Consider the following 27,500-nt stretch of genomic DNA (forward strand, 5'->3'; position numbering starts at 1 on the left):
CATTCATAAACACCAAAACAAAGGAATTAATATCTATAATTTCATCAAGTTTTAGTTTTACAAACATACAATATAGTTCCAGTTAGTTATAGTTTTCCCCCATTAATTTTCATTTTATTTATTTCTGCTCATAAAAATGTTTTCTGAATTTCAGTTTTTTTTATTTTGTTCAACTTAGTGGTGCCACTTTACAAAAGGAGTTCCCTCAATAAATGTGTTATTAATTCCTCTCTAAACATAAATCTTATTATGCATTAATTAGGGGTCAGAAGAAAAAATCTGCCAGTTTCTTGCAAAAAATGATAAACCAAGTCTGTTCACTTTTCACATGTTGTAAGTCCAGTAAGCATTTATACGCGTAATTATTTTAGCATATAGCGTAAAGAAGGTTCTTCTCAACCTTAATTAATGCATAATGAATATTATTAATGATTTAAAAAGTGATATAGATGAATGAATGACATCTATAAAATGCTACCGTTTTAGTTAACAATATTAACCTTGTTTGGAGATATTTTTAACAAAACAAAGAAGAACTTGTTAAAATTTGGGTAACCAGGAACATGGAGCAACAGCAGGAACCAGAGGGGAGTAATGAGTAAATATACAGAGAGGGGATGACTGAAGAACTACTTACAAGAAACTGACTGCAGCTGGGAAGGGGAAAGAAAAGGAGTTTGACCAACAAGGAGATGACTAGCAGCTGGGGAACAAAAGAAACTCATTGCTCAACAATAGAAAAAAAACTTAAAGGAGGAATGAACTAGAACAGAAAGATGTAAAAGAACTAATCCAAGACTCAAAATACTACTGTGGAAAATAAAAATAAGACACTAAAACCCAAAAATCCAAGTGACATTTTTTTGATTTGCTTTTGATGTCTGATGCAATTACATAAAAGAAAAAAGTCTTTAAAGGTGACCTTGAACAGCTGAGGTCTTTGGTATTATACAAACATTTTTTAAAATAAAATCTATCTTAGATTTTAGTCTGATCAGTTCTGCATTAGGGCGTCTTGTCACTTTAAATCTAAACAGTCTGCTGCTGGCCACGCCCCCCAACTCAATGTTGACACTTGCACAAGAAAATGGCTCCAGACACGCAATTACACATCTTTTAAAAGCAGAAGTGGAGCCTCCTGCACAACCAACAAGAATCCAACAAGTGGTTTCTGGATGGTACGTCAACAGCAAAATTTTGGCTTTTCCAGCAGCCATTGTACAGCAGTAAAACCAGCTGACCAAATGTGTTGGAGTTCCACTTGGGTTGACAGGTAACGGGCTCGGGTTGCTATGCAACAGCGAAGTGTTTACCTACTTTGAAACAACTTGTTTTCCAGACACCAAAAACATTACCTTAATGCTTATTGAGTATAAAATAAGACCAGAAAAGTAACAATTTCTTTTATATCTATTTTTCTCCTTAAAGGAGAAACAGCCATATTTTTGTTAAGGTTACTGCAGCTTTAAAGAGGTTATTTCTTTTTACATAAGGTTGATTTGGATAGTTTTTCCCTTTATGAAAACTGAATTTTGTATTTATTCAGGTTTTCCCTGTGTGAAAATGTGTTCAATTATACCAAAAACTTCAATAACATTTTATAAAGGTGTCCGTCAGATGATGTGATGCTTTTTCTCCATTAATGAAGTTCAGTTTCTCTTCTCACCGAGGCGCTGATTCAGCTTAATGAATAAAATTAATGACCACACATTATGAACTCCATTACTGAATATGACAGCATCTCTTCCTGTGGCCTTTCCTAATGGCGGTCAAGGTAAATCTCTCCTCCGCCTCCATAAATCCACACCCCTAACTATTGAGAGAGATTTAGCACAACGCTCAGGTCGGCCTGTTTTTATACCTTTATAAAGCTAAATTAATGGACTCCTACAAACACATTCAGTCACATATGACATCATCTTGCTCATCATCATCGGCGGCCACAAGCTTCAGAGATGAATGTTTTTCAGGAACATTTCATTTCATCATCAGGTTTTCTTTATGTTATTAATATTATGAATGATGACAGATGCAAATATAGACATGACGAGAAATAGATGAACTGTTTACATTTAGATTAAACCATGAATAAGTGAATGAATGAATTGGTGGTGTTCGTAAGGCAGTGCAAGTTTTTATACAAAACTATCATGGTAGAACAATTGTATTCATAAATTCCCTCAAATAAAAGTAAAAGAGTATGTTAAAGTACTTACTCAAGTACTGAGTAGGTACTATTTGTAAATGACTATCAGATGGACAAAGAGGATAAAGTTAGGTCTCTGTACATAATTGCTAATAGCGAAGGTGGCTAGTTTTTGCTAACTGAAAATGGTTAGCAGACTTAGCTCCCCCTAGATTAATATTGTGAATGAATTCAAAATGTTTTCTCAACTTTCAGTTGAATAAAGTTTGACATTTATGTTGAAGGTTTGGTTATGGAGTGTTAATTCCTCGACTTGTTAAACTTTTATATTCATGCTTTTATTTTGAATTAGGGGAAGTTCCGCTTCCTGTCTCCCTCCCATTTGCTTTATTCAAAAACGAGAAACATACAAGAACAAAATAACACACACAAGACATAAACAAGTATAAAATATTTATAGTGTCAAAGTCAAATTGGTGATAGTGGGTTGTAGACTTTCAAAAGCAGATGGAATATAGCAGTTTAGCATTAGCTTCTGCTAAATACCATGTTAATGTAGGCCTTTAGCATTAGAGCTCTAGGGTTAGCACAGCTAACTTTATAGATAGCCCTGCCTGTCATGTTTCTCCAGTTTCAGGAATTGCTAGTGAATTTTCCACTAACATGTTAGATAATATAATTTTGTTGTTGAGACAGCTATCGACATGTTTCTAAGAACCGTTCTGTGAAGCTAACATCAGCGGTTGTTATGTCACTGCATTACGTCACCACAGGCAAGTGGTCTCAGTGACCTCTGATGAGCTGTAAATTGCACTAAAAAGCTCCTTTATGCCCATTTGACTCATGATCAATTGATCTCATAAACATCAAGTGCTGAATAATAAAAGCGGAGTCTGACCCGGACCAGCCGGCATATTATTCTGGGTGATAAATTCAGTCTGATCGAGTCATTAAAACCCTTCGGCGCCTGATTTGGTGTCGCTGCTTATAAAAATCTCATGGATGGGATTCTTGTTTATGGGTTAGGTGTTTGAACGGTGCAGTGAAAATGTTATTTTACAGGATATTTGCTGCTACTGACAGAAGGATGAATGTCAGTCATGCGGTTCTTGTTTCCCACTGTTCCCAGATTTCTTATTTGTTTCAACCTCACTGAAGAATAAATGGCCTGTTAAAGATCACAGTCAGATTTAAGATCACTTAAATCCATTCCGACTCTTAATTTGTTTGCTTTTTGTAGCTATTTTCTGTGTTTTTGTGTCTTAGATCATCGTCTGGAGCTCGAACACTTATGACTGAAATGCTTTCAGAAAGTTCTGATGAAAAACAAAAATCAATGGCTCCATTCAGCAAAATTGGCTATGGAAAAACTGAATAACCAAAACAACCCCATACCATCATACTACCACTACTGTGTATGACTGCTGGCTTTATACATGGTGTAACAAGGCACACGCCTTCCCAAAAACCAGAGATTTCTTATATATGATTTTTCTCATGTTTTTTAATATTATGAGTTTTAATAAAGTTATTAGAAACTTATTACCTCATCCTACTACTATTAAGACTTTATTCTATTAATAGTAATTTAATTGTGTATTATTTTGACTTTAAAAACATAAGTTTTCATTGTATGACTATTATATTACTCCAACTTTGTATTACTGACTTATTCCTCAGATTATTACAACTTTACTGTCTCATGAATTTACTCAAATTATTTTCGTAGTTTTGTGGTTTATTTTTTGTATTACTTTGACCTTTTCTCTTATTATTGTGACCACTCTCACAATTACAATTTTTTCTCATAATAAAACTCTTAAACGACAAGTGCAAATCCTTATCCACAGCTTCATTTAGATTTAATTTACATTTTTAAAACCTTCAGTTGCTAATCGCCTTCCAGCTTCGGCGGAGGCGCACCAGATCTGACCTTTGACCCCAGCCTTGATCAAAAGTTAGACAATGCGTTTGGTGGAGCAACACATTGGTGTCTTTAGCGTTTATCGGCTTTCACACCCCGGCAGCTGCTGAGTCTGACAGCAGCAGAGTTCAGGTCCGTGTGTGTGCGTGTGCGTGTGTGTGTGTGTGTGCGTTGATACCGAACCAGAATAATGTGTTTTACAGCCTGGGGAGGAACCGTCCTCCAGCCTCGTGTTGTTAGTGAACCACATTCTTCTCTCGTCTCATAATCACGCACAGGCCTACAGTTCGACAGCAGAAACACGACGCTTTCATCGCTGAAAGAGAAATTTCACTCGTATATTTTCCTCATTACTCTAAAATCTTTTTCTGATTAGCATATTTTCCATTTTTTAAACCCGGGTATTTTGCTGGAGGTTTGTCCACATGATTGTAGTAAAACTTTCAAAAGCTCGTCATACTTTGAACTGCATTGCTTTCTCGTGTGCCAGTGTTTTAATAAAATATTTCTGGTTTTTATATAAAGGCTGCTTACGTTTCGTTTCTGTGATCCTTTGTACCGTTTCTCCGTCATTAGCTGAAGGAGATATCAGGAACAACAGCACAAGCATGAAAATGCGGAAACATTTAAGTGTTGTTTACGTTTCGGTTGAGGTCTGCTCCCAGTTATTGGCGATCGGGAAATGTTTAACTTGATTATTTCAGCTTTTGACTATAATGTGACTCACGGGACGTTTAAACAATAACGGAAACTGCTAAAATCAACACTGAGGAAGAAACAAAATACAAATCCAGCCAAGCTAATGGTTCTGGAACGAGTTAATAATATTATTCTGATTATCAGGGCTAGAAAAGATAAAACGTTTAATACTCTGACTGTTCTGCAGAGGACAGTTCCTGAAACTGTACTCTAGAGCTAGAGCTCAGGTTGTGTTGCTAGGTAACAGGACTGGGTTTGGCTGAGGTTGCTAGGCAACGATGGAGCGCCTGCTGATTGGAGATGTTTCATCCACAGGATTTTGGAATGGTTCATTTTCCAAACACCAAAAAACTGTCTGAATGTTTTAAAGAGCAAGGAGTGGAAACCCAAATGAACAAGGCACGTTGAGATTTTAACATTTATTTAGTTGCTACTACAACAGAAACTTCATATTGACCACAAGATTAGTTATTTAAGTCTCAGTAAGTTCGTATATTTGTTAAACCGTCGATCTTTTAGGACGTTTTGAACCATGTGAGTTTATCGTTTTAAACCGAACATCATTTGATCTTTAGATCTTTTTCGTACGTCGTCTGCATATAATTTGATCCTGTTGCAACATGGCGACCATCAGGAACCATCTGGAGAAGATACTTTACTTTCTTGAGGATAAAGACGTTTTACTTTTTTTGCCCGTCAGCGATGCACATATCCTTTTTTGCCAACAATAAGCAACCTATCAAAAATCTTTGACCTGGCAAGTCTTACATTTCAAACTCACTTGTAATTTTAAAACCAAACCAGCTCTTTAAACAAAAGCAGAAACGAGAGAACGAGAGAGAACGAGAGAGAAAATGTTTTCAGGCTTCTCACTCCTCTATCATTTTCCTCAACTTTCCTGAGGCCGTGAACCCTACAGGTGTGAAATTATCCGTCTGTCCGGCTCTGCGTTGATCTCGATCCTCTGACCTCCACTTGCACACATCTGGCACAAATGCTAACGCTACAAGCGGGTGAATGCATGGGGGACAGGAAACTAGATCTGATACTCGCCGTTTCCATCCAACCGTTTTCTGCCAAGTTAGACTGAAATTCTGCATCACACAATAAATTCAGGCAGTTTCAGTGTGAAACTGACTGATTAGTTTAGTCAGTCACTGTTTGACAGGAACTATGTTTTAACATTTTTGTGTATGGATGACTTGCATCCCTGGACAAAAGAACAAACCGTCTCTGTGAGCGATGTTTTATTTATGTGGTGTTAGCCCAGAGTAGAAGAGGAGGTTACTGGAACTCCATAAAGACAGTAAATATGAGCTTAGATCCTTGTCTTGTTGAGTTTAGAGAGGAACAAACTGTATCTAAATAAAAAACAGTGAGATTTTCTTTCTCCAAGTCAGATTTTTAACCATTTCCTACTATAATATTGGAAGTGGGACCAGTGGATTTGCTGTGTTTTCCAGTCTTATTGAACACCGGTTTTTACCCTCGACTCATCAATTAACTTTCTGAAACAACCAAATGCAACTGTGGCCATATTGCATTAGTTAGCATATTTGTATAATTTTTCAGCTAATGGCCCAATTAACATTATTGTGGATGTTTGTAATATTCAAGATCTGGACAGTTTATTGGCTGAAAGCAATTCAAAGTTCTGTCAACCAATTAATGATTGACTAATGTTTGTCTAAATAGATGTAAAGCTAAAACAGCATTTAAGATATGAGGATACTTCTAGTGAAATTAGATGTTGGTGTGATAATGTTAGTTTGCATAACTTTCACAAAATCATCACTTGAAAACTTAATTTTGTATGTTTAGTAACTTTATGTCTTCCAAATGAACTGAATATTTCTGGAATTATGAGTTTATCCCATGCCAATAATGGATGACGAGCTGGGAAAAGCAAACTCCAGCGTTCCTGGTTTTGCTTTTGAATTTGTGTTGTGAAAATCCAGCTGGAATCCAAAGGTCTACATCTTCTTTTCGTTCGTGTTTCAGCGTTTTTGCTTCCAAGGAGCTGTCTCCTTACATTGGATCCTTATGCACCTCTTCCAGGTTATGGCATCCACGGTTGACTTGCGCGGCGGTACACACTCCGTCCTCCGTGTTAAAAATGATTAAACCGAAACTCATAAATCGAGCAGCAGATGTTCACGTTTTATCTGGACTTTTTCCACAACATCTAGAGGGAAATTAAACTCAACCTTTTTGTTTTTTTGTTATTTTTGATTGGCAGCTAATGAATAATGAGGTCTGGATGCGTCACAAGATCAAGTGAATAAATGCATGAGCTTACATGCGTCTGTCCAGGCCTGTGTTAACACTCATTCACAACCGCCAATGCATTTCAGCACGTATCAATCAGAAGCCTGGGAGTGCTTGTTTCAGGAAACATTTATGCGTGAATGTGGCATTGCATGTGATTATGCGTACATGTGATCCGTGCACACTCACGTGCACGTTCACGTGCCGCAGGAAATACATTTCTGAGATTCAGAGATTTCCCTGCCAATCATGCGTCAGCCTCCATTTGGTAATCGCTCTAATCAATGCAGAGGCAGAGTTTCTTTTCCTTTCTTCTGAGTAAACCGCAAGAGTTCAACCTCAGCTCTTTTCCTCTCCTCGCTTTTCCACTGCTTACAGTCTCGATTAAATTTAGTTCATCTATGGAGAGATTTTTAATTTATTCCTGGTCCAGAATTTATGTTTACCACAACTCCATGAAATCCCAGAGTCTGCAGCCATGGATGGATTTCATGAGTTTTCTGCTGCTTAATGCTCTAAAGTTGACCTACGAAGCTTCCTTGAACAGGTTAGGATGGATCTATGGTCTATACAAAACATGTTCATTACATTTTATGCACAAAGTTGTTTTTAGACAATGAGATTTTTGTCTATTTTAGGGTGCTCTGTCACTTTTACTCCAAATAAGCTGTTTATGAAATGCCTCCAACTCAATGTTTACATTCCCACATTAAAATGGCTGCAAACAGATGTGCAATTATACAACCGGACATCTTTGAGAAGTATTATTAGAGCCTCCTGTACAATCAACAAGAATGCAGTAGGTGGTTTCTGGACGGTAAGCACACAACAAAACAATTGTCTTTTCCAGAAGTCATTGTTCAGCACATACAGTGGGAAAACCAAACATGCCAGAACTCAGAGCAGGTAGCTAGGTAACCGGCCGGACTTGGCTGAGGTTAATAGGTAACAGCCCATTGAAACGCCTCGTTTCCAGACACCAAAAAACAATTAAACGCTTCTTGACTGTAAAATAAATCCAAAAAAGGGAGGATTTCTTTCAGACACTATAAACATTAACTTATTGCCAAAGAAAAACAGCTGGCTGTTTTTAGCAGTTGAAATACAAATGAAAAGAATAAAAACTTATGAAATGTGAATTTTGCATAATGGCTCCCCTTTATCCATCCTCATATTCAGTTGGTGCAAGTGGGTTTATTTATGAAGTCAAGAACATTTAAAAATATTTAAACCATGTTTGACTGGAACATGAATATAAAAAGCACTGTGGTTTCTTCATTTCATGTTTTATGCTATAGTTTGTCATTCATTTTTTGCTTTATGTCCGTCACAAAGGTAACATTTCACTCTACTGTGAAACAAAATAATTGTGTTTGTGTCTCCTCTGAGAGGCTGAAAACCATTTAAGACTGGGATGGAGGTTTCCCTTCCAACAGGATAATGACGTCACTCATCTGAACTACTTCATGCCAGCAAGAAAAAAGAAAAGACAGCTTTAGGTAAAACAGGACAAGTGTCCAACTGCAGCTAAATCAAAAAGTATTTTTAATGGAGCATATTTTAAGCCTATTACGACGACTGTACTGTGTTCTGCAATGATCCACTTTGTTCTATATTCCTTCCACTCTTCCACTCATTTCCGTGTCTGCTGCTCTTTCTCCGTCTCCATCGCTTCAGTACAATACCCTGTCTGTTACTAAAATCACAGCTTAGCTACACTACAGTGTTTTCCATATGGCTTCCATTCACCGACTGCAGAGAAAGGTTATATTGTAGCGTACTAGCCTGTAAAAACATAACAGGGGCGACTCTTAAACTATAATGAAAACCCTGCTTGCTCCTTCATTTACATGGCCTGAAGAAGTGGTTTCACCTGGCTGTTAGAACCACTGCCTCCTACCCCAAAGCTTTAGGTTTGACCCATGTGACAAGCCAAATATTGAGGCTGGAAAAAACATTCACAAAGTGAGAATGTCAGCAGGAATTCCTCTCATTTATCCATGCTGATTGTAAGTGATACTTAAAGCTGTGTTAAATTTAGAAAATGTCTTTTCAGTGGAGAAAACGATCAATAAATGCCAGAATATTACTGTGTTTCAGACGTGCGTCATGTTTTTGGATTGTGATGGTGAACCGTTTGATACTAAAAAGTAGAAATGTAATACTTCATGTTGAAACTATTTGGTTTGAGTTTGTTTTTGGTTTATGAGTATAGATTATGAGTTGCTAAGAATACAATTGAAAGCTAATGGAAAAGTAACTGAAGACAAACTAGCAGATGATCTGACAAGTGAGAAGCCAATTAAAGACAAGCTAATAGCTACTGCTAGGCATGCTAACAGCTTGCCTAGCTTTTAAAGAAAAGCCATGCATTTCTTTAAAGAAAAGCTAACAGCTAGTCATAAATATGTTGACATAAAGACAAGTTAGAAGCTAATTAAAGACATGCTAACATAAATACACATGTTGAAGCTAGTTGAAGACAAGCTAACAGCCAGTCATAGATATTAGGTAAAGCTAATTAGAGTCAAGTTAATATATAACCACAAATATGCTAACATAAGAAGGCAAGTTAAGGCTACTTAAATTCTAGCTAATAGCTAATGATAAATATGCTAATAAGACAAGTTAGAAGTTAATTACATGCTCATTAATATTTACTCAAATACGCTGACATAAGAACTAAAGGTAATTAAAGATGAGCTAATCATAGATTTGCTAACATCTTTTGAAGACAAGTTGAAGATAATTAAATATAAGTTACCCAACCAATTTCCAAAAGGTAATTATGTGTCATGTCAAATGTCATTGTGTATTTCAGCTGCCCAAGCTGCATCTTCCTTCTCATCTTTTAGAGATGGTCTTTGGAAAAATTTGAATTTGTTTTTATTTTTAAACTTTTTTTTTATTATTTGTGGCCTTTATCTGAAAGTTGTCAGACAGGAAAATGGGTAAAGAGAAAGGGGAAGACGTGAAGAAAAGGTTGTCAGTCCGGGAATCGAACCTCTGATGTCTGCATCAAAGGCCGCAGTGTGGTTTGTGCTATCCATACGGTACCACCGTATCCATACGGTCTGTGAATACAGACTTTGGGGCAAATAGGTACAGTCAATCTTTTAACTAAAAGATTTACAATAAATTTACTTTGCACTTTCAACTTAAAAACAACTGCAGCAAACTACAAGTACCTGTAAACCTGAGCAGGAGCAGCAGGTAGCAGATACCAGTCAGATGTTAGCTTGACCTCTGAGTCGTATTTGGGATGATTGTGTTTGTTTTCCCACAATCAGTGGGTTGCCGGTTCAATTCCAGCTCCATCCCGTTTCTCTACAACATCATCCTTTCAAAATATGAAAGAGTTGCTTCACTTTGTCAAAAGGGCAACCGGTCGTTTCAATGTTAAGTATTTTTCTGTGAAACAACTGAACAAACAAACTCTGCAGTACCTCACCGGGCCCGCTCTAAGCCCTTCAATTACCCCCAAACTGAGCATGTAAACGTACAAAAACCAACACTTTGTCAAAAATCTACACTTCTCAGACAAGTTCCATTAGGAGAAACTTATTGCTGACACACACGCGTAATCTTCTCGGCTCATAGGCATTAATATCAGGGGGTGATATAATGACTCCCTTGGGGTCTGACCTTTTTAAGTGGGATGGAAAACAAAGGCAGCACTTAGACGGCCGCCCACGAGTGTGTCAACATGCACACGCATCGCTCATACTCTGCGCTAGGATTTATTTTTGTAAAAAGGGAGGACCATAGCCTTGGCAGTCTGTGCTGTATTTTTACTCAGATGATTTTTGTTCTGCCCTTTTGTTTGTGTTGGTGCTGGTGAGCCGAGTTTGTACGAAGGATTGAACGTGTCTATGTGGAGCTCTCAAACTAAGGACTTGACTGCTTTCCAGCTACTGACTAGATTTATTTATTCTTTCCTCCCTTTTTATATAAATGCTCTTAAACAGTCACTAGGAGTGTGTTTGTGTGTGTGTGTAGCAGATTTTCTTTTCAGTTTCTTGACTCAGGTTTAAAATCAATTATATGTATGGATATTACATTTTTAGTGATTTGTACTTTACGTGCGTCTGCTTTTGGAGAGTTTTTGGCAGACGTGAACAACTGGGAGAGCAAAAGAACAAGAAAACAAGAAAAAAATGTATTAATCCTCATTAAATCACCATCGGAAAGCAATAAAATATGTGATCGCATGTAGAAAGAATCTGTAACAATTAGAGAATGAACCGTGCTTAATGCCGGGCAATTTGCTCTGTATTTATATTGTGGTTACCAGAGTGGCTCTGCAAAGTAATGCAATTAATTCAACACTTAACACTAAGTACGAATGAAAGTATCCATTTGCTTCTGTTTTTAAAATTTCTTTTGGCCCGAGTTGACTCTATTCAATGATGGTTCGACAAGAAAAACCTGTCAAATCAGAGAAAGGAGCAACAGACATGCCAAACATAGCTAACTACATGTTTCTATACATATATTCAAACAGTCTCTGAAAAACTTTTATTGATCAGTTGTTGTATATAATTTGATTTTCAGAGCTGTAATATTTACAATGTATTAATACTTTTTACACCTCAGGATTGGCGGTGCTTCAATATTTCAGGTATACATAATGAACAAACATTATATTACAGCAGACAAATAAAGAGAAGCAATGAAAAGTTACAAAATGATTCTCTGGGTCGTGGTGTCTTAGCTTACATAAAAGAAAAGTAAAATATTGTGAAAAATGTTCATAAAATTAATTACTTTGGTAGGATTCTGCTTTAAAGCCAGCACTTTAATAAATGTGGTTCCACTTTTGGCTTTGTTCTTGTTCTGTACAATAAAAATATTGATCTATAGATATATCTAGATTAAAATGGGACAGAAATATGTGCAATATTTTTGAGTACTGGCACTTTTCCCCCACTTCAGGCAGTGCTCTAAGCCAAAACTAAACTAAAATTAGGCAGATATGTAAACAGTTAGCTTAGAAAGTTAGCTATGTACCTTATTAGCTTAGAAGATATAAATATGGTGCGTTTTAGTTTAATTTTTCTGAGTTCCCAGTTGGAAAAGCAAAAAAGATGATCACTTAATGTAGGAATTCAGACTTGGAAGGTCGTAGCTGCTGCAGCAACTCAGAATGTGCAATCCAACATGGCTGCTCGCTGGCAGCCATGTTGGATTTCAAAAATCTATTGAAAGTTTCTGGTACTAGTTAATATTAGCACTGGAGTTCATCACTGTTTTTGATTAAACCAGTGACAAACATAGCAGCAAACATGTTTTTTTTTTGTGGTTGAAGTCAGAAAATGTAGGGAATCATATTTTGTTGTCTTGCTAACAGTAGTTTACAACAAAAGACTTGTAAAATTGTTACAAGTTATGTTGAACTTGAGTTCCCAGCGCCGGACCGTTGCTTTGGAGACAAATTAGCAGTATTAGTTTTAGCTAGGTTAGTATACAGTTTTGTGACTGCAGAGGAAGCTAGCTACATAGCTAACTAGCTAATAAGGAGCATATAAATAGATAGCAAGCTAAAACCAGGTAAAATGCCTAGTTTAGCAGAATAAATGTAAAAATTAACGTGAAAAACAAACTTTCACGTACTGTTTTGTATCAATAAAGGAAAAAAAAAACTTATTGAAATTATTATTGGTAAAATGTTATCAAGCTATTTAAAATGTTCAATCATTTTGATTTGCTCTGACTGCTGACTATCGATGTCTCGTCGATTGAAACAAATGCTCAATCATGGTCAGGAAAAATCAAAATGTAAAGTAAAACCTGAGAACATATTTAAAGATAAGTTACCATGTTGCTTTGCTAGCTTAAAAAAAAGAAAAGAAAAGTAAGTTTGCCCTGAAGATGAACTTTTAGAAATAGAACCAAATTAAAAACAACTGCTGGCATGATGAAAGGGAATATAATCAACCAGGACAAAAAGCTGAAAAAAGAAAAGGCAGCTTGTGGTTGGAATGGTCAGATTAATTTCAACTGCAGTATTGGGAACCTCTTATTAGTTATTAGAGCCACTATAAAAACACACACTACCAGGGGGGTAGTGCTAAATCAACCACTGGGACTATTATAAAAGCCACAAGTAGAAAACACACACATCCACCTTAGAACTGCTCTTTAATAGTTCTGGCAGTGCAGCAGGGTTGTTATCTTAATGGGTAAATGTCCAGTTGGGCGACTGCCATGAGTACAGTCAGCACACGCTCATAACCACATAAAATGACAACAAACAAGCTCTGAAAACACACACTTTACAATGGCAGTAATACATATTGTACACACACGAAGCAGTCTTTTAAAATGTTCTGCCCGCCGTACGTTGAGCTCTAATTGGCAAAGCTCCGTGATTGGCTGCTGGACGACTGCCAGGGACCAGTGAGACGCCTTGGTCTGCTCCTACAAACCCAAGACTCCTAAAACAGCAGGCGGCCAGAGTGTGTGTGGGCGTGTTTGGTCACCTTCGTTAGCGGTAACGGCACCCACTGACACAGACCTGCATACCTGTACCGCACCACTGCCTACAGGATTACACTCCATAAAACCTGAAATTAATAAGGCATGGGAACCAACATGGCTGTGTGTTGGTGCCACATGTGTTACACACACGCACACACATACATTATGTCTTTCTTCCTCCACAAGGGCTTTGCATTGACATCCATTCAAGTTTCATTCGTTTCTATAGCTTAACCCTGACCTTTACCCTAAACTCAATTCATTCCTATGGTGGGACAATACATCAATAACAATATATATTATAATAGACACATGATCAATAACAATAGATAATATATCTGATAGAATTTTCAATCATTTCAATTACTCCAACCCCGAACCCCACAGCATCCTGGGGATATAGGTGGAGGAAAGGGCTTAGCCGCTCAACTTCTCAAGGTTAGCTAAGCTAGGTTGGACGAATCGACTAACTGACTCACTCTTTGGTTACCTAGCAACTACACGCTGGGTGACAAGCAGTTTCAAGTTCCCCGAAACTTTGGTTACCTAATAATGAGTAATTAGCGCAGCAGCAGTTTCAAGTTTTGGCATAGTGACTCATGACTGCTTGAAAATGAAAAGTGGCATGGAGTGAAAACTTAACTTATTTAAGACAAAAAATAAATGGTTAATATTGACATAAAATGCTTACATTGTGATACTTTTTTTCAGCCATACTTTCCAACTCTATTCATACTTAAAGCCTGGTTCACACGGTAAGACAATGTCTTAGTACACCTGAAATAGGTCAAAACTACAGAAGCTTGTTTTAACTACTCATTAATGAGTAGTTAAAACTCATAGTTAGCAGGTCAATTTTATAACTGTTAACTTTTCACTGGGAACGGTTGGCAACATTTCAGTTGCTGATTCTGTAAATGTTAAATTTGTGCGTGTATTTTATCCTATTTACTAAAAATATATGTCTATTCATTGGTAATTGTACCAAAGGTGGCATTACAGTGAGCCTTACTGTGTATGTTGTGGCGTCTACCAAGACGGACAAAGAACTCAGACATAGTTGAAGACAAACACAAACAAAATACTGAAAATAACATTTTGATGAATAGTTTTAGAGGATAAGAACCACATTTGTTTTCAAAGTGAAATGAATGAGCCACTAGAACAAGCAGACAGTTCAACATTGTTTAAATACATGAATAAAAGTGGAAACATGGTGGAATAACCACACCGACTACATGGAAAATAGGAGCTAATACTCTCCTGTCAAACCCAAACACACACTTAAAGTGGGTCAGCAGATCAGAGTGGATCTGAAGGTGGACCCGCTTCAACGCTAAATGGAAACCGAGCGGCGCTGTGGAACAGAATTAGCGTTAATGTATAGCCGTATTGTGAACGTGTGCGCTAAGAGGCAGAAACACACACCCAGACGCAGAAAACATTAAAGCGAGCGAGTGCACGAAGTGAAACAGGGCGCTTAAAATGGATTTATTTCATGAAATCTAATAATCGCAGCAATAAAATCATATTGGAATAAAGTTGCTGGCTGTTTCCTCTCTGACGTCTGAACCCTGTTTTTTTTTTTTCTGCTCCCATTCACAGAGGTGAGTGAACGGATATGAGGCCGTGGAGCTCGTACAGTTTGGCATAAGACTCCAAGTTACACTCAAATAAAAGGATTTACCCCAACAGGAAATTACATCATGAGGCTGGCCGGCGTCCTGCCTGGTTGATTGTCCGTTCTGAGGCAGCCACAAAAACCAAATGTTTAGTCTGAACTGATTTAGCTTTTATTATCGCCGCCTTAAGCTCCGGCTTTGGGAATTACACAAAACAGGGAGGAAATACAGCAAGATTCATAAGTTGAAGGGTTTGACCTCGGAGTACAGAAACAAAATACAGTTAGAGCTGGAGTCATGCTGATTTCAATCCGCAGGTTGTTTCAGGACAGCAAACAGCAGACCGAACCACACCGCGAGGGGATGTAAACTCAAAGCTGATGTTCGTCTCTCCCGTTTCGGCCCTGAGGCGAAACCACAATCTCATGCGGCGTTTCTGGAGCAGCCCTAAATCAAATATGTGCAGTGATGGGCTGAGCGTGTACCAGCCGGTGGTCCTTGGAAACTGGAATCCAGCATCAGTACAGGCTGGTGAAGTATCTGGAAACACTTAGTACTGTAGGCCCCAAAGGTATCTGAAGGGGATATAAAGAGCAGGGTGGCCTAAACGTCTGACTTCATGTACGGAGGTTAAGAGCAGCAGCCTCTTCTCGCTAAAGAGTGGCGCGCAATGGCACTCTAGATAATATATCTGGCGCGCAATGGCACAATAGATAATATTGTGCCAGTCTTGTAGGGCCTTGGTGAGGCCTTCTGGTGGGTACCACAACCACTGTGCTCTCCAGACGTCGAATCATTCATCAGGAGACCTTCAGACTTGAAGGAAGATTTCTGTAGGGATAACATCCTGGTGTATTATCCTGGCCCTACAGAGCAGGGTTTCTAAAAAACAAAGAACAGCTCTGCCTAACTGAGACTCGAGTCCTACTGTCCAAAATTCCCTCAAATAAATGGAAGAAAACAACAAACGCAATCACTGAACAGACAGATGTGTGGATCTGTCTTAACTTTCTCCACCTGAATAGAAACAAAACTGAAGTTATTACATTTGGACCTGAAGCAGAACGATCTAGAGTATCACAGCTGAAAACTAGAGGCCTGGAATCTGGGTGAAGGGATGAACTCTGACCTGAACGTTCACAACCACATAAAGACAGTTACAAAGTCGGCCTTCTATCAACTGAAGAACATTTCCAGAACTAGCGGACTAATGTCTCAGTCGGATCCAGAGAAACTCACCTATGTGTTTATCTTGACTGGAACAGATCTGCCTAAAAATCAATAAGACTTTAAAATATTGTTAGTTTATGAATCACTCAACAGTTTAGCACCACAATACATGAAGGATCTGTTGTCATAGCAACGTTCCAGACCGCTCAGGCCCAACAGGGAGAAGCAGCGTTCAGCTTCTATGCACCACAAATCTGGAACAAACTGCCAGAAAACGGCATAACAGCCGAAACATTGAGTTTCTTTAAATCGAGACTGAAAACCCACTTGTTCAGAGTCGCCTTGATTCATAATAAATGGACCATTGACCAACATATTTGATGATGGCGTTTCGCAAAATGTAATATTTATTGCATGTTTCATAATTGTTAACTGAATTATTGTTGTGTTTTTCCTCATTTAAAGCACTTTTAACTGCCTTGTTGCTGAAATATGCTGCACAAATAAATTTGACTTGACTTCAGGGATTCATATATCCTCTACCTCCTGATGAAATTCCAATAATAAAATGAAAACAGTGAAGTTTGAGGTATTAAGGTGAGAAAATGTGCAAAATGAGTACCTTTGTATTGTGCAGCAATTTCCTGAGCATATAAACTCACAGTGGAGCTTGTTGTGCCGCTTTAACACAGAGGACGATGCGGCAGTGATAAAGTATCCTGCAACCAACCAGCACAGCATTCAAACGGGACAATAAACAATGAGCCTCAGTGAAAAGAAAGCTTCGTTTGCCCTTAGATTTATAGAGCAATCATCACAGTACGAAACTAACTTTACTATCTATTGTTGCTTGCAAACACATAGAGGGACATTGTGCAACTGTGACCACCACAAAGCACAACAAACACACACTGAGACAAATAAATTCAGTTATACGAGAAAGCCAGGGTGGGTTAAACGTGTTTAAATGTGGCAGAGACGTAAATAAATACGGGCAGAAACATGCGCATAAATAATGTCAACTGGTCATGGAGACTCGGGGCAGAGAACAACAGTCGTTCTGAGGATCTGCACAAACACGTTTCATTTCCCGTCATCGTTGCTTTTACCAGCCGCCTCTGAGGTGGTTAAACGCAGCTTTTCACGAGCTACTCCAGCTTTAACAGCCTGAGATCGTATTAATGCTGATGCTAATTTGTAATTACAGAGTCCCACAGCTTTAGTAAAAAACCCAGCCCTGTGAGGAGTCACACATACACACACAACCAGTGGAGCAACAATGGGCCGAACAAAGATGGGCATTGTTTCAGCGGCGGTGTGAAACAGGACACGGTTACGGCTCCCACACCGAGCGAAGGTAGAGACCTCAAACACCCAACACAACCAGTCAGACCAGTTTAAATTTGGCTCTTCGTGGTCGGAATAGCATCCTGTCACAGACAGGAAACGGGCCGCGGTGACTCGTCGGACGTCAGGAACCCCTCCATGGCGTTTAGGTGAATGAACCGACATCCTTCAGAAGGAAACCTTGAAGGTTGACCTTCGGGCCGGCTGTTCGTCACGGACCCGGAGCCGTTTCCTTTAAAAGTCCCCTCAGAATAAGCTTGGAGCTCCGTCACTGGGCTCTCACGCTCCTCTTCCTCACCAGCGCCGGCCGGGGGTCGTAACTCTGGGCTGGACGGGTGACCTCTCGCTCCGACTCGCAGCCAGACCGGACCGGACCGGAGACAACGCCGGCGCAGAAACACAGAAGGATGCTTTAAAAGATGGGATTTCTGGGAATTACAGGAAAACTTTGCGGGCATTTCCTGAGTCTTCTTCAAGGATACGGATATTTGTAGCCATTAACGTTCCTCATTGTTCTTGTCTCAGAGCTTTAAGTTATCCCCAGTAGCTTCAGAGAGAAAGTCAGCAGAAATCGGTGCATCTGCAGGACAATCTAACAGAAAAAGACTTGGATTTTTAAAAATAAAATGTCAAATTTCACCAAAAACAAAAATATATCTAAAATGAAGCGCTTCTTTGTAATTTACTTTAAACAGACTCTCGAGGACACGTGTGAAACTCAAGGCCCGGGGGCCAAATGTGGCCCGCAGTAGCTTTCTATGTGGCCCTCTGGACTCCAATTTAAATCAATAAATCACTCCAGTTTTCCTTACAAATCCTCAAAATTCACACAAAATCAATAGATCCCCACAGTTTACCAATCCAGTAAACTGGATTGGTCAAAACACACCAGCCACCTTTACGGGAAGGTGCAGAGCAGGATGTACTTCCTGAGGAGACTGCGGTCCTTTAACATCTGCAGCAAACTGCTGTGGATGTTCTACCAGTCAGTGATCGCCAGTGTCCTCTTCTACACCGTGGTGTGCTGGGGAGGCAGCACATCCAAGAAGGACACGTCCAGACTGGACAAACTGATCAGGCGTGCCGGCTCTGTGGTCGGCATGAAGTTGGACTCTCTGGTGACGGTGGCAGAGGCGAGGACACTGAACAAACTGCTGGACATCATGGACGATAGCAGCCACCCTCTACACGCCGTCATCAGCAGCCAGAGGAGCCGTTCAGTGACAGACTGCTGCTTCCCAAGTGCCGGACCAACAGATTCAAGAACTCCTTTGTCCCCCACGCCTTCAGACTGTACAACTCCTCACTGGGGGTCGGAGGTGACACAGGACAGAGGGAAGAAGGAGTAGTTTTTTCTACAAATGTGAACTCCATATTTATCAGGCCAAACCATACAGTGCAATACCATATCACTGGTCAATCTATCCACCAAATTGCTATAATTTCCTTTTGTGTTGTATTTATATTCTTTGTTTTGTATTTAATTTGTATTTTTTGTATTCTTTTGTGTATGCTTACTGTGTGCCACATTTTTGCCTGTGAGCTGCTGGTAACTATAATTTCCTGAGGGAGTCTTCCCAAGGGATCAATAAAGTCAAGTCTAAGTCTAAGTCTACATTTTTTCTCAAACTTAAACTTTGAGTTTAAGTGACTGCTGCCTCAGCCGTACTTCACAGTAATAAAAAGTCACATTTAACATCATATATTAGTTAAAATACAATAAAAATTCCTTACAAATATTTCTAAATTAGCAGTACAAAATGTGATTTTGACAACAAAAAGCCACAAACCCAGTCACTAAATAGCCCCTGGAGGGACTGCCATCATTAATATTTAAAAGTTAAATGGTTTTTATCAATATCTTCTGGCACAACATTCAGATTTTTGATATGGACCAAAAGGTCTCTGCTATAGGATGTTTCTAGATAATCAGTCAATAACAAAACACTCGTCTTTTCCAGCAGCCATTATACAGCGGTAAAACCAGCCCACCACACGAGGTTGCTAGGTAACGGTTTGGATGCGGCTGGGGTTGCCAAGTAACGGTGAATGTGACTCAACAATTGGGAGGTTTTTGAAACGGCTCATTTTCCAGACTCCAAATGACTTTAACTTGTTGAGAAACAGTCGATACCCAAAAGGAAGTATAAAAACATCAAACGTGAATTTTTGCATAAGAAGTCTACTATCAATAGAAAAACTCCAACACATTTAGGCCAACATGTTCAACTAGTCGTGCATGCCTTGAAATGTTACTTTTCAGCTGGTAAATGGAACATTTTGTACTAATTATCTTAGAACCTTAATCATTCGTGACGCCTGAAACTGCAGGTATGATGGTTGTAACGACAGCGGGACACTCTTCATTTGAAGCAAACGGCTGTCAAGTTAAACCAAACTAAATAAGAGAGTCTGAAGTTAACGGAAACACAGCATCCTTGGCGCTCCCTTCAAAGAGCCAGGAATACCATTGGTTCCATACCAAATTTAAAATCAGGTGTTACTCCGAGACACATGATCTGATTTTTTACCTTAAAAGCAGAACCAGAACCATTGAAAAGGGATGTTTTCTCTTGAGTTTTTGAGGGAATTTAACATCAAGCTGTTAAAGGACATTTTGAGGTTTTCGGAACAAACTCCCAAGAGTGATGTCAAGCTCAAGACCCCAAGGTGCCTTTCTCAGTGTCACCACTTCAAGTATTTCTGCTCATCCTCACCAATACGCTCTGATCCAAAGGGTTCAGAGATGATCTGCAGCATGGGGAAGGTACCAGACCACCCTCTTTCCCCACCTGAGGTCTGTTAAAACATCACAGCCCGCTAATTCACAGTGACGAAACCCCCCGAACAATTTGGTGATCAGCATCTTGTTAAATTATACAGCTTTTTCCACTGAGCTGCTCAAACTGCATTCCTCAGAGCTAGTTAACACAGCGGCTAATGAGAGGAGCCTGGTGTGTAAAAATGAGTTTACAACCAACAGAAAGTGAACAACAGCAAAGGCCAATTTAGCCTGACGGTAACACCTAACCGCTCAAACACACGCATGACAGATAAAGTTAAAAACATCCATTTTAACTGGGGTCACTGGTTACATAGCAATAATCTCTGCAGTTGGAAAACATATAAAACTGCAGTTTGTATTTATCCCATTGCAATAATTTAGTTCAGGGAGATAATGTGTTATGTGGTATGAAACTAGCATAAAAAACATAATTTTGTCTAACTATTCAGGATTTAATTTTACAGAAACACAAACCTTACATGACTCTTCCATTAAATGTACCACCACATACAAAATGCGCATAAAGGAATATTTTTGTATTCGGACCCCAAGAGGATTAGAAACCAATTTGGTGGAAACCAATGGGAGCCCTAACAAGTAAACAAACACCATGCTTTTATCTGAAACAGCCTGGAGAACAGGTTGGCTTCCTGTCAGCTGGAAGGAGAAAGTGTTTGGCAAACAGGCGAACTGATAGCTCAGAGTTATAAAACCTGAACAAGCTTGTTTCAGCGTTAAATGTGCTTCTCTTAACAGGTTAGGACAGGTCTATGGGCCATACAGAACATATTCAATGCATTTTTTACTCCAAATCATTCCTAGATAATGAGACAGCGCTTGAGTTACACTGGGGTTGCTAGGTAACGGGCTGAGCTCTGCTGGGGTTGCTAGGTAACGGGCTGAGCTCTGCTGGGGTTGCTAGGTAACAGCGCTGTACCAGTTGAAGTTGACTCAACATCAAAACAACAAAAAAGACATTAACTTATTGACAAAAAACATATGGGTAAAGGTGAGCAGTTAAAGTTTTATCACAATATTTTGTGGCGCTATTATGGTAATGATAAACGTGACAGCGGGAAATATTTATTTCACAGCCATTCATTTCAGGCTGCGTGACAGAAAGCATACCCCTATAAACAACAGAAATACTGCTCTTTAAAATCAGTACAAATAATACCTTTATTTAGGACACCAGTGAATTGTATCACTGAACGGCTCACTGTAAGTGCATTTAATCATATTTTCAAATTTACTGATATCTGTTGATGCTCTCATTGAACAAATGGAAAAAATATTCCTTAGAATTTTAAGTTTATTGATATCTGAGAGTGTGTTTCTGCATTATTATGTACTACATGAAAATGGTCTCCAAACAACAAAATTGTCGTCTGGGACAATTTATCGTTCAGTAAATTTTTGCTACTTCCAATAATCATTAAAATATTGTTTACTGCAGTTGATCCAAAAATCGTATTAAATGAGGTTGTAAGCTGAATTACAAAGCTCTGCGTGGAGGCAGGAATCTGCCCTCTGGATGACCCCAGAGGTGTCAGTGCGAGTCGTTAATGCACATCTGCACACTTCTAAGTATTTGCGAGCTGATATCATATCTCTGAACACATGTTTGTGAGAAGGTTTGCAAGGTGAGATCATGACCTGACGGTGTGAAAGCCCTGTTCTCAGATACAGATGGGGCTACTACGGTTTTACTGCCTCCACGTGTTTGAAGTTGTGGGCTTCATCTCAGAGTCGATAATGAAACAACTGGAAACCTGTTAGCAAGCTTCCCCTCCAGCCATTTTCCATTGTGTGCCTGGTGAACGAGGTGAACTCTGACCCCAGCATGTTCAAAGCTCCTCTGAAGATACACCTATAAAACAAAAATATTTATTTAATAAACTCCACTTCATGATATAGCTTGATAGCATAGCAAAGAGATGAAAAAGGGGTCAGGAGATCCAACAAAGCTGGACCAGAATTCACATCCAATTTCACAATAATCACTTAAAATTCTTTTTTTTATATAATTAAATGGGAATCTTGTGCATCCTGGGAAAAAACTGATTGACCTGCAGTTTGCCTGAACTGAAGACAAATGACTTCAGGCACTTTTTTACATTAGCGAACTAGAAAAGACATCAAGTTGTTCCAGGGTCTTTATAAAAACGAATATCCTCATTCACAGTTTTAAAAATAACATTGCACACACATGGAGGTTTCAGAAAAGTTTTCATGGACATGAACGGCGAAAATCTGAGGCGCCATTTTAGATCGAACAAAATAATTAGAACAAAAATCCATGAGTAAATTATGGAAATTTGTTAGTTTTAAAAGTCAAAAATTAAATACGCTCGCTTTTAAATTAAAAACTCATGTTACGACATGACAACCAAACAATCTTACCTCCATAAACTTTACCGCCACCGCTTCAACGTCTGGAATGTCCTCCATTTGCTGACTCGCCGTCTCTTTCACTTCTCACTACTGATTGGACGGAGCGGAGTCACGTGACGGTAGACTTTACGTACAGTAGCGTCTTAAAGGGACATGAGGATAGAGCGCCGAGACTGCAGCATCTTTTCACCTGTGTTTTTGAATACCTAAAGTACTCACATGGGCAAAATGGCGTCATCGTCATAAATTTTGATATCGGTTAATTTTCGGTTCATCACCAAGAACCTAACAGTTTCACAATTTATTTTAAATTTGAATGGAGATATTTGTCCATTGACCAGAGAATTGCAAAAATTTAAATGACAAAATGTATATTTGCTTAATAGAAACGTGCTAATTTAGAAAAAAAAAATGCTTTAGACTACCACTTGGTTTATTTCTCAAAACTCCATTGGAAACACTTTTCACATCACACAAGTCACTGATTGTCCTTGAATTATTTTTTTAATGATTACGCCAACAAACTTATTCACACGTGATTTTAATTGCATTTAATATTAAATGGAAACACTGAAATTTGTGTTTATTCGACATTAGCATATAACCGACAGCATTTTGAGCAAATTGAGCATATTGTTGAATTTAGCCACTTTAGCATTAGCTTCCGCTATACCTCTTTAGTGTTAGCAGAGCTAATGTTTATGACTAGCGCTTCAGGGATAGCGCAGCTAATCTCCATTACGTCTTATGAACATTTGAAATGCTGCCATTGTCAAAGAATAAAAATCCTCGTAGCACTTCCTGTCGTTTCTTCCAGTAGTGACATCTGGTTTGCGATCAGTTTTACAAAATAAACCAGTTTTACAAAGTAAACCAGTTTCAATAAGGCTGAAAATCCACTTCAGAATCAACCAAAGTGGTGAAACAGAAGGTCAAATGGAGTCAGGAAGGAGGGAAAAGGCTGAAGGTCTTGGAAAATGAAAGAGACGGTGGAGCGAAAACAGGCCACCCAAACTGCAAACGCAACCTGCGGTCAGAGGTTCACCGGTAGTTCAGGGTGACCCTAACGACACCCTGAGGACTGACCATGAAAAAGACAACGATGGGGGGAACGGCGAGGTTGTGGGCTGGAAGGAGGACAGAGTAATAATTAAGGTTGAGAGAGGAATCCCTCATGAAGGGTTTCCAGCCGACGCTGCAGGTTTGCATCAAGGTCAGTGAGCCAAACACTTTCTTCCAAGCAACCAGCATCTCCGACATGTAAACAGTTCACCTTCGAACCGCGACTCAGCCTGACCGGCCTCCGCGTTGACCTGATGACCTGCCCAGCCTCTTACCGACTTACTGCTAAACCGGATCAAAAGACGACGGGTGGAAGAGTTCAAACGGCGCAGAACCTGCTGCTTTGAACATCCTGAAATGTAATTTAGCCAAAGACCAAAATGAGCGGTTACTGTGCCAGAAAAAGAGTCGGCTGAAAACCTGAAGGAATTGAACTGCTTTCAAGTAATATTGTTTACCTGCAGCAGAGGATGGAGGACAATTCTGCCAAAAATCTCAAAAATGGAGATTAATCTCAGTAATTTCCTAGAAAACAAAATAGGAAATTTTAGTCAAAAATATGCTCCAACAAAATGCAGGGGAAAAAAATTGTAGAAATTTTCTAGAAAAAAAAAAATTAAAATCTGACTTTTCAATTTCCTAAAGCTGAAACATTTTTGGAAGTTTTCTAGAGCAATTCTGAAATCAAACACAAAATTTCAGATTTCTTTCTAACTTTATTCTGGCAATACAATTTTATTCTGGTAACGGAAATATTCCCACATTATTTTGACCTTGTTGCACTGCTTTAATCTTCTAATCTGATTTTTGGAGGGAATTTTTTAAAAATTGTTTCTTCCTCTTAGAAGTAAACTTCAAATACTTTTTAAATTGGAATAAAGTAAAAAATCCCTTATAAATGAAAAACGGTATTTAAAATAACATTCTACTGAACAGAGAATGGAGATCAGCGTTTTTATCACTGAAAAAGAACCAAAATAACTCAGATAAAGTTCCAGAGGCTCATGGATGGAAACAGATTGATCGGTTTTATTGATAATATTGACGACAGCTTCATCAGGTCAAACACACATCATGTCAGAATACAATCAGGCCGTTTGCCTTCAATCATTTCATATTTTACAATAACAACAGCAAACAGATTTGTCTCATGCAGAAACACAAAATCTAACATAACTTTTTCAAAATAAAACCAACTCTTAAGGTCACTTTTTCCATCAGTTAAAGAAGGCACGTTGCATTCACTGACAGCCGTAAAAATCAGGAGAAAACAGCTCTGAGTTTAAATTTTTGAAGGCATCTGAAGAAGCTAAAGCCAGAAGCGGGATTGTCTAAATAAAACAGGATGTTTAGTGTGTCTAAACCAGATCAGAGCAGACTAAATAAATGCATCTCCCTGCAAATATTTAAATCTGTTGTCACAAAAAATATTTTCTTTCAACAGTGGCAGGCGAACCGCTGCACTGCAAAAACACAGAATATCACCAAGTGATTTTGGTTTAGTTTCTAGTCAACAAGTTCACTTAAAGACAACTTTTCAGCAAGATACAGAGGATTGTTTTAAGTCAATATCAGGAGATTTATTTAATTTAATATTTATTTATTTAATATTGATGAGAAAGTTAATTATTAGCTAATCAAAACTAATAATTAGCTAATAATTAGCTAATTCAGGCGCAGGCTGATACGTTCCCTAACCTGGATGTTTTGTTCATTTTTAGTCTTTTGATTCTGAATATTATTGGTAAATTTAAAGGCCGTTTTAACCCAGTTTGGTTGAGATTTGTTAGGATTTGAACAATTATTTTCTGTTTAAACGATCCAAACATTTCTGATTGTTTTCATTGGACCGGCGCTGCAGGAGGATCTACACGCCGCCCACACAGACGGCGGCGTTATGAGTTCATATCAACCTGCTTCATCTCTGAACCAATAAACCCAAAGCTCTGAGATCAACAAGAACAAATCCGAGATTTAACCTGCTGAACCCCGAGAGGCCGGAGAACGACAGGTTTATGCTAAGCTACATCACTGTTACTGAGGCTGAGCTCAGAGACGGAGCATAACTTAAACATTCAGACTTTGGCTCAAAGTTTATTTAGCTTTTTTGAGAGCAGGGATGTTCAAACTTACCACAATAAAATAAAATACAAACAACTAAAATCAAGTGAACAGAGCAGCGCGGTTGTTTTGTTTGTAGGAAATTGATGTTATTCATTCATTAACGAGGATTTTGATTATTTTCTACATTAAAATTTAGTTTTGAAATTATTTTTAGATGGATGACCAAATGTTTTCAGGATTTGGGTCACGTTTTCTGAAATACTAGCGGTATATTTAGAAGAGTCTAGTAAATTAAATAAGAGCTGATTTATGCTCAGATCAATCAACTTTTCAGTGAAGTTTTCAAAAGTTTGGTTGTAAAAAAAAACAACTTTGTAATTAATATTTTCCATCGCAAACAAATTTTGTTGATAACTTTACGATGATTAAAAATGAAAAGTCGGGGGCCACAAAAAACTCACTAAGTGCTATGAATGGCCCCGGGCCGCACATTGAACAACCTTGGAGTAGAAAGGCGACTAAAAAAAAGAGACAAAACAGGCAGAAACAAAAATGTTAAATTAAATAAAGACGATTAAGGAAAGGAGAAATCCCACAACACCTGAACGCGTCATGTGACCTCACCGAGACTGAGCAAAACAAACCAACGTTTTACTTTTGTTCAAAATGTATTTGGTTGAAACGTTTCAAGTCTTTTTTCTACTTTTGGACAATTATGGTGCATAACCATAGCAACAAAGTATTGTTTTTACAACTAGCAGCAGCTGATTAGCATCTCAAAAATTCAAATAACTCCTGAACTTTGACCTCAAATCTAAGAGGAGTTGAAAAAGGAGGCAGAGGCAGAAGGATCTCATCATCATATCCCCTACTCCAGCATCTCTCTGCTCAGCTTTACTTAAAACGGAGCAGCAAAGCACATGAGGTGGATTAGCATAGCTAGCAAAAAAACAATCGATGTTTTCAGAATATTTTCATGTGGAAAATCACATCTGCTTCCTGTTTATTCAGCTGCTCGGATGTAATGAAACTGTCTTCAGTCAGAGGCTTCTCCAGGTGCGCTGGAACAGTGACTGCTAGTGGAGATTGTTACTGACCACAGCGTCACCGTCTGCAACATTTCATTTTTCTTTTGGATAAATAAAGTATCTTTGGATTATTGCCTGCTTTGATTTTGCATCTTAAAGCATTAAAAATGTTTTTGTTTGGGTTTTTTTATCATGCAGATGTTCTGAATTGTTTCATTAGGGAACCAGGGCTTAGCGCACGCTAAAATAAATCTGGGTTAGGTTGGGATATAGTCAGGGTACAGAGTTCTGTTTCATGATTTTCACTTTCAAAATGTTTTTCCCTTTATAATTTTGTCTTTTTGTTCTCATTTCTCACATTTCTTCTTCATTGACCGTTAGCTTTGGAGGGTCCAAACGGTCCGACCATCTTCATGGCAGCATAGTTCTAGTAAAAACAGAGAAAAAAGATGAAAAGATGTTAACATATTTTGTTTTCTACGTCTGCTTGACGTTAGTTTAGCTAGTTCTC

At 38.5% G+C, this 27,500-nt stretch overlaps 1 protein-coding gene across 10 annotated transcripts in view; it reads right to left on the minus strand.

The window, feature by feature from the left end:
- Nucleotides 1-24,904: 24,904 nt before the first annotated feature.
- dysf (dysferlin, limb girdle muscular dystrophy 2B (autosomal recessive)) overlaps nucleotides 24,905-27,500 on the minus strand; it is a 79,660-nt gene continuing 77,064 nt past the window's right edge. For all 10 annotated transcript variants that reach the window (XM_055060813.1, XM_055060812.1, XM_055060808.1 and 7 more), the window contains one exon: nucleotides 24,905-27,416. In XM_055060813.1, coding sequence (XP_054916788.1) covers nucleotides 27,357-27,416 — 60 coding nt within the window. In that variant the 3' untranslated portion in view covers nucleotides 24,905-27,356. The remainder of the gene's footprint in view (nucleotides 27,417-27,500) is intronic.

This window comes from Poeciliopsis prolifica, unplaced genomic scaffold (genome assembly GCF_027474105.1).
Source record: "Poeciliopsis prolifica strain line A6 unplaced genomic scaffold, Auburn_PproV2 SCAFFOLD062, whole genome shotgun sequence".
NCBI classification, from domain to species: Eukaryota; Metazoa; Chordata; class Actinopteri; order Cyprinodontiformes; family Poeciliidae; genus Poeciliopsis; species Poeciliopsis prolifica.